The 9,030-nt window shown below is 34.4% G+C and overlaps 1 protein-coding gene across 9 annotated transcripts in view; it reads right to left on the reverse strand.

Annotated features, from left to right (window-relative positions):
- IPO11 (importin 11) overlaps positions 1 to 9,030 on the reverse strand; it is a 108,638-nt gene that overhangs the window by 10,816 nt on the left and 88,792 nt on the right. For 8 of the 9 annotated variants that reach the window (XM_026056411.1, XM_026056407.1, XM_026056409.1 and 5 more), the window contains one exon: positions 5,802 to 5,897. In XM_026056411.1, the coding sequence (XP_025912196.1) occupies positions 5,802 to 5,897 (96 nt within the window). Of the gene's footprint in view, positions 1 to 5,801; positions 5,898 to 6,347; positions 6,544 to 9,030 lie in introns of those variants that run through there. The other variant, XR_003251998.1, reaches the window with a different exon arrangement.

A 9,030-nucleotide genomic window follows, 5' to 3' on the forward strand; every position in this document is an offset into this window, starting at 1 on the left:
AAGCACTTTTAAAAACATAGAACAGGTACGACAGAGTTTGATGCAAGACAGACAACCTCTATTACCAGGTCAGTCTTTCTGAGAACAGCGACCCTAAAGAAATCCGAACGCATGTCCTGTGTCACCTACACCCATGTAATAACCTCAGTAGTTCTCCACATCTTTTACGACACTCCCAAATACCAAAAAGTAGGCCAACGAACACCATGGGCATGCTGTCTGGTGAGCTACCATATGATGCAGCCAGAGGGCTGCTGCCAAATTTTGCCTGCTTTTCCTTCAGTGGAAATTTAGAAATGTATAAACTCTTGAAGTTTGAGGGTGACAACACTGGTGGACAGAAAGACAGCATGATAATTCACATCTTGGCTCCCTAGGAAGTAGCATGTGTGCGTGTACTATGTATTTTGTTTATAAACCAGCACCACTTTTAACAATAGGCTATTTTTATTACAATTATGATTACAATTTCATAAAACAAAGCACATGGAAATTATATTTAGAACTTTTCATGACATCTAATTTATTGCCAATAGATTTCTAGAATTTCTTCTGTTGAGATACACTGGGGCCTTTTATAATTTCAGTTGTATTAGACAGTTTTCTATTCAAAAGATTGATGTGTCTGCTTGAAAATTCATTTATATATAGTAAAAGAATAAGGTCTTTCCAGTTAAATTCACTAACTGAACAGGTAGATTCAGTTTGCAGCAACTACGCAGAAACGTATCAAGTTCTTACATAGACTGTTAACACAGAAAAGTTTTAAAAGTAAAATTAATGTAGATGCTTAAGATGTGCAACTTCTAGATAAGAATCATTGTTTATAAGGTTGGAAAGTGAGCTTATGATTAAAATCCTGCTCATCAGTGACCTTCTCTCTTTTTATGCACCCCCTCTAATTTGTGGTTTAGCATATTTATTGCTTCACTAATATTGTTTGAAAGTTCACTTCAGTAACAAGGAGATAGTATTCCAGTGCTTCATGTGTCAGGATTGTTCTGTGAATTTTATAATCATCTCAACAGAGTTGCTCTACTGTGGTAAAAAGCAATTTGATTCTTATAAAAGTGAAACAGTGAACTAAGAAGCTTCTGTTTACAGAGTGACATCTAGCACAATTTCAGGCAAGCAAACATAAATGAAGAAAAAGGAACATATACGACATGTAAAGCTCCACATTTTTAACAGATATTATAACAAGAACCTAAAAATTGATTTCTGTTTCAATGTTCCAGGTATGGCTGCCTAATAAAGCAGGTAAAGCCTAGTGGCTTTTTGTTTATCAGAGATGCACCCTGCAGTCATATTTAATTGTGCTAAGCTATGACAAAAAACAAACTGTTTGAATAGCAGTTGAAATACCTAAAGCTTTTCCTCATTTTTTAAATTTAAGATAAGCTTGCTACACTAGAGTACAACGCAGGCTGCCAGAAAGATTTAAGAAATGTTACAAATATAACTGAAGATTTTTTTATTCTTAATTGAGAATAGGAACTACATTACATGGGGAAAACAACTATCTTGGTATACTGACAAGGGCAAATAAACTTCTCTTTAGTGATTACTGCAGGCTGATATTTTAGTTAAAGCAGCAGAAGAAAACACTGCTCCAGGGTTACTTATAAAAAGCTGTGTCCAGCTGAAGAACTTGCCAATAACCTTACTTTTATACATTAATCTAATTCAGAACAAAGCATCTCTGAGAAGCAGACTACACAGCAACAATTCAATAATACTGAAAAAGCAGTTTATTTACATCTGGCAAAACAAAATACTCTTTTTATATTGAATATGTTTGAACTGTGCAGTGCAGTGGTATCAAGCATCATTAAGACAAAGAACATAACATGATTTTTAAAGCATTATGAGCTTATATTGAAAACACAGCATTACATTTCATAAAGTTAAAAATCTGACCTCCTTTTAGAATGAATATTGCTGCTGCAAGACAAACTAGCTCTTAATATCGGAAAGAAGTTAGATATTAACTTCCAGAAATGGCACTGTTCTCAGTAGCCATCCACTACTAGATTTATGGAACTGTTTTCCTGAGTGTCTGGTACTGATGTAAAAAAAGAAAAAACAACTAGTCTGCCATGATATTCAAATAACCTCTATTGATATAAAAATGGAGAAAATATTCAGCCAGTGTGAGTATTTTACAAACATCTTTTCTTACAGCATCTGCAAAACAATGTCCTCCTGCGTTTCATTCACATCTAAACAAAGGGCTCCATAGAAGATGAACTTCCACATTTCTACTTCACAATGCTTTTATGCCCTTTTCCACAAATTTGCATCTTGATAACAGTCCACATTTCAAACCAGTGCACATTATCTTTCAAGCTTTCTTTTTTATCATCTACTTTTCTACCAGATGTATTTTATAGTTCAACATTTAAACAGATTTTGATTTCTTGAGAGGATATCTTCACTGTCACAGAAAAACAGCAGTTTTTACTTCTCCAAAAAGAGGTTAAAAATACACAAAAGAAACAATCTCTTCCTGTACCTGATACTGCCTATCTGATCGCAGGAAGAGGATACATATGTTTAATGATTCCAGGTGGCATTTGTTTTTTGCAAGTTAAAGTTGTAAAATCAATTCAAGTCACTTTTTTAGATGGAGATCCCATACTCAAAAGAAGAGAGATGCCTTGGCAAAACCCTCAGTGATGACATTTTGGAGAATCTCACTCTCCAAATTCTATTTAATTTTCATTTCCTTCATACAGGACAGCTTTTAGTTCTCATGCATATTTATCAGTGTTGTAAACATGAAAATGTTTATGGGTAGAATTTTGCTTTCTATTCAAGCAGTTGAAAAGTTGGCACGTGGGGGAACAGACAAAAGTAGGTATATTGAATTAAATATCTTTTACATTATTTTATCTTCAGAAATACATTCATCATTTATATCACATTTTTTAAATTAGATAAAAACCCAATGTGCATTTCAAAAATAGGAAAAGGGCATTCCTCTTAAAATAAATGAAGAAATTTGTTTTAAAATAATGATTTTAATCAAGTAAAAGAATTAAATATAATGTTTTTACATTTTAAAACACATTAGAATGTATTTTCTAACTGTGTTCATTGACTACTTTCCAATATTAAAATGAGAATCAGAAAAATGAGGCATCATTTTAGGTTGTGCAGATCAGATTCAGAGATATCTTTCAGTAAGAATAATTTTCAGGAAAAGACATGCTGTAAATAGATATATTTTAGGTCAAATTCTGGCTTAAAAATATATTTCTGCAGGTAGAAAACAGACTATGTGGGTTAAAAAAACTTAAATTAGAAAAATCTGCTCTTCCTAACTAGAATTTCTCAATCTTCCCAGGTAAGTGCAATACAAGCACTCTGCATCTTATCAACATGAAAAAAATGGCACATATCCAAAACTGTATATTAGAAAAACTGGCAATGATTTTTCATTACATTCATATTGCTCTGAGAAAGAGTTATCTAACAAGGGGTTTTGAAAGCCCTGTATGATCACTACTACTCATTCTAGATAAAAATCTGAAAGACATTGAATAATAGAGGTTTAGGCAGAAAGAAATGAGTTAGTATCTAATCATTTAAAGTGCCTTTGTAAGCAGATAAAACAAACTTCTTAACAAACTTTTAAACTTGTTACTTTTTTGCGCCACATCCAATTGATAGGTAATAATATGCACAGCAATATGCATATTTTAACTATTGTTTTTGTAATAAGTATAGAAACAAATTATGAAAAATACTGGTTTAGATGCCAGAGTTTTTTTCTGCCTCTTGAATAACTCAAAATAAGAAGGTTGACTGAACTTTTATAAAGACATTGGTGAAAGTTATCCAGAGATAAATTCATAAAGAAACCTTTATCTCTGTGTTTTTATCTTTGCATTTGTATTTGAAAAGGTGGTTCCACTATCTCATTGCCCTAACTAGAACAGTTTCTTCAAATTTCCAGCTTAAATGTATTCATGGTCAGCTTGCACAAGTATTCTCAGGCCAACACTGTCATTTAATTTATTTGTATAGTTCATTTTCTTTCTGCATGTTTATCCATCCCCTCTTGCTCATTTATGAACTGCAGTTATACACTGCTTCAGCCTCGATTTTCCTACAGTATACACGTGTTTTCTTTTAGTCTCCCCACTAAGGTAGTTAGATATTATGATAATCAGGGGTGTGCACAATCTATTTTTTTTCTGAATGAATTCAAGTTTAAATTCATTCTTCTTGAACCTGAACAGCCAGAATAGCACACAGCACTATTTACTTTCAGATAATGGTGAAATGTATAACACAAATGTCAGAATTTTTCAACAGCACATTTAGTATCTGTCAACAGAAATACATCCCTGGTTCAGTGTTTCTATATTTTATAAAGCAAAAAACAATGCCCAGAATCTGGAAAAGTACAATGACCAGTTCTGCAGGACTTCAACCTTAAAAATATGAAATGAACTGGGACAAAGTTTTATTTTCTGTGAAGATTCTTTTCAATAAGTGCTGGCAAAGCAACACATTTAGAAACAGAATGGACTCTATGGTGATSTCTCTAATAGTAAATAAAAAACAGTGCCAAGGCACATTCCCAGACTCCAGAATTCAATCATCTATACTGATAAATAATTAGAAAAATCCCTGTCATGGGTCAACCTGCACTTTCACAAGCAAGTCTTGGGCACAGTTCAGGTTTAGCATGAGCCATAGACCGTTCTCAGCAGACTCGTGTGTGCAGCCTGCCTATTCTGAGAGAGGAGAGCTTAATAGCATGTATGCCAGCTGTTCTGTGCCAGCTGGCTTCAGTGCCAGACAACATTCCTATTCCCATTTAATTAATTAGTACAGATGCAGCCTATTCCATCACCAAGTAACTACCTGCAAGTTAGAAAGTGTTTGATTTTGAGCACAAAGTTATACTGTTATCAGAATATATTATGCCCACAGAGACATCCTGCAGAGCACCGTTTTTTTGCCTTTCTATAGTTCTAAAACTATGTAAATATTGCAGAGAAAATACAAAATTTAGATCTTTGTCTTTGAAATTCCTTATTATTCAGTGCTTTTTGACTTCTCCAACTTTGATGCAATACCACCAAGAACCTGGGAAGCAGCAGGAGATGAATCAGTGTGATTCTGGTGGCCATGTACTCTGGGCACTCCTGCCCACCAGCCCCATCAGCCATAAAATAACTCTTGCTTCCAGCTCAGGAAACTGCCTGTTGAGGTATGCCCTACTGCAGATCAGCTTATATCAATCTGGAAATTAATTTCAGAAGGAAGTATGTTAAGTGGAAAAACCAAAGGGGAAGAAAGGTTCTTGTGGAATAGGATCCAATCATCTCCATGTCATGATGAAGTGTTGGGTACACTGGATACACTCAATGAAGTTGAGGCATTTAGGAAGAGATTTTGGTTAAACCCCAGATGTCATATTCAAAGAAACTCTAAACTGACACCTATAAATACACACATTTGTTGGATCATAATTTAGATATAAAATGTCATGTCGACAAAAAACATAAGCAAGAATACGAATCTGTTGAGATATCATTTAGTAGGTAATTTTATGAACAACATAATTTTAAATTTATTCTCATCTTAAGCTGTTTTATCCCCCTACGAAATCACAATCATTTTTCATAGGACCAAAAATTTCTTATCTTGCTATAATATCCACTATTGTGAAAACAGAACTCTTATGAGTGTATGTCTTGGCTGCCTTCAGTCAAGATGGAAACACTATATATAAAGTACTACTACTGTTAAACACATAATAATTAATTACATTTTCCACTTACTCTTTGTATGTTCCTGTTTCAGGATCTTCAGTCATAACATCATGCAGCCCTTCCACTGAAATATTGATGATACCACAGAATTTATCTTGGATAACACTGGAAAAGAATAGGAAGGTGAATTAGCTAAACGAGCTAAACAGGAAATTTGCTCAATAACTGTAGGGCACATTCACAAAATAGTGTTTTCATTACTTACTGTTCAGCTGAGCACACTATCAAGTAGCTATTCAAAATTTTTCTTTTTTGTAAACTACAGTAATGGCTTAAAGTTATCAAAAATATGTAAGAAATATCTTCAATTATTTCTTAAAAAAAAACAAAATAAAAATCCCACTCATCTGCCAGTGTCTTCCAGAAATAACTTTATAGTGTGTTGAAAACCTGGATGTAATTGCAAATGGAATAAAAGATAAAAACAAGTATTAGCACAGAACTTCAGAACTGCTTGTGGAGGGATGCTCCTGCTAGTAGGGAGGTCAGGGTACTGGCTTCTGTTCCTAACAATTCCACACATTTTCTCCAATCACTATTCAATGCAAAACTTACAAGCAAACCCTTGAGGAAAGAGCCGAATGTTGAAGAGGTACATTCCTCTCTTGCTTTCTTTGTCCAGCCTTATGAGTATTCCTTCCCCCTTCTGTGCAATTTGATGACTCCCCATGGAGGGTGAAAAAACATTTTTACCCAGTTCGAGATTCCCTGCCATTGTGGGCCTTAGGTGGATGGACTCCTAGTCCGTGAACTACAAAAGGATTAAGGAATACTGTCAGGGAAAAGATGTGTGCCTCAGGGAAGGCTGCAAAAGTTTCAGCTATAGGCATCAAAGAAAAGGCCTAAGGGGTGGTGGTAAACTATAACTCTTTCCCGGGTCACTGTTATTGACTGAAGCACCTTACTAGTCCCTGTTTGGAATGGTAGGCTAAATTTTCCCCAAAATAGGCTGCTGCCTGTTAGGCTGAAGTGGACAGGTTCCATATGATTTCTGTTTAAAGATATTGAATACTAAGTTTGCATATTGCATTTTAATAATACAAATACTTTAAAGTACGTAGTCAAATATTTTTCTTAAAATGCTTTCATTTCCTTTTCATATTTAGGATCAAAACTGAAAAACTGAATAAGCTGTAGCAACTTTTACATTAGATGCTTATGGTATTTGAAGATATCTTTGCAGACATACAGTAAAACCTTACGTATATCAGAAAAACAGAGACATTACACAACACTAGATGCTTCAGAAAAAATAAATATGAAGTTAAAATTCTAAGGCTATAAAATATTTTTTAGATTTGCTTTGATAAGATTGTGATTCAACTCAAATTATTTTGTTTTCAAAGGATTGTTTTTGTTCCATTTTTTAATTCAGATACAGAAAAATGCCAGGAAATGAACTTGAATTTTGTATAATGAAACTTGGGACTCCAAAATCCCATACCAGTTATCAAAACTGATACATTTTTCTTTCATTTGCCTTATTCTTATTGCTGTTGTCAAGTATCTATTTACATTTTAAAAGTGACTTTCCCACTTACCAAACAGCTTCACTGTCTCATTCAAGAAACAAAGTATTAAATCTTGTGAGGCTGAATCTCTATGGGGTTCTAAAGATAGCAAGCAAACAATCTAGAAATTATACAGCACTACTGAGAAAATAAGTAGTGCCTATTTAACAGCCTGCAGGATGAGCCCTCAGAGATAAAAAATTTCTTTATTTGAGCCAGAGATTTCTGCACAGCATACCTTCCACTTAAGTTCTTTTGCCTCATACTTTTTTTTGAAACACATTTCTAGGAAAATGCCATTAACATGGTTAATGTTCTTCCAATGTGAGAAAGGAAACAGCTGTTCTAAAGTTCATTTCAATAGGTGACACAGGGAATTCAGCCGAGAACACGCTGCCCCTGGAAGAAGTAAGCTATGCTCTGCAAGTACGTACCATTTAAATAATAGTACAGGTCACTATCAGCCACCTGGTTGCTACATGCATTGCTTCCAACCCACATGAATCCCTAACCACCACTGGAATTTGATATTGGGGTGGATGGGGGTAGACGTCTAACCCAGTGAAGGCATAGCCATTTCGTGCCTTACAGGATTAATTACGGTCAATATACTCAGGGGGGTTATGTTAAGCAGCCAAAATGTAAACGTACTGTAGGCATAGTGCTCACTAACTCTTTGGGTTTTTCCCGTGCTTACAAATTGATAACAGAAGCACGCAGGGAGGCCTGCTTGAGCGTGCTGTACTTCCAAGAATCTTTGACCTTTCCAGAAGAAACTGAGAAAGTTGAGAACCGAAAATACTGTTCTTGATAGCTGCAAAGAACAGGCTGAGAAAGCAGCCTAAGTGTTATTTTCTTTTTTTTGGAGAGGATATTTTTACTTTTTTGGCATAAATGAGGAGTAACATTTTACTTCTTTCTTCAGTAAATATATAAAAACTTATTAATGTCTTTTTTTTTTTTTCGAGAATAGCAAATGCTACAGAATGCAGACCTTTCAAAATGGGGTAACTACCACCTACAGCTTTCAGTAAATAATATTTTCTCCTTTTTCCCTTGCAATGGGACATGAAGTTTGTTCCTACCGAAGGTTCACTGAAAAATTTACTGAGTACGGAATCATTAAACAATACAACTATTTTTAGAATGCAAGACATGATGAGAAAAAAAAGACAACACATACTCACTGTGCTTTGAAAAAACAAACCTAATTAAAATTCAATGGCAATATAAAGTGTATTAGGTCTTATTTTCATGGAACAGAAAGGAAGAGCCATGCATATCAATGTAACATATTTTTAAAAGTCTAAAATTAGCCTGCTTGTTTCAAGAAATACATTGGAAAATCACATGTGAAGATTCAAAAAAAAGGACTAGAATTAGAATTTAGAAGAACGTTGGTTTCAAAACTGAGCAACTAATACTGTTAGTGCTAAAATCTTAACTCAGAAAGAAGGCAGCATTTAAGCAGTTCCTTTCTTAAATACTGTATAGTCCAGATTAGCACCAGAACAAACAACAGCTTAAAATTGTAGCTATTTTTATAACTACCCAGTCTCCCTGATTTATCAGGGCAAAACATCATTTGGGTATGCAGCAAGAATTATCAAGAGACAGGTTCAGAATTAGAGGTTTATAACCTCTATAACCCTCTTAATCAGGATCTAGAACAGTCTAGGATCAAGTTCCAAAGCTGTAATTAACAAATATTAACATTATTTTAATTA

The sequence above is a fragment of the Apteryx rowi genome, unplaced genomic scaffold (assembly GCF_003343035.1).
Source record: "Apteryx rowi isolate R43461 unplaced genomic scaffold, aptRow1 scaffold_131, whole genome shotgun sequence".
NCBI lineage: Eukaryota > Metazoa > Chordata > Aves > Apterygiformes > Apterygidae > Apteryx > Apteryx rowi.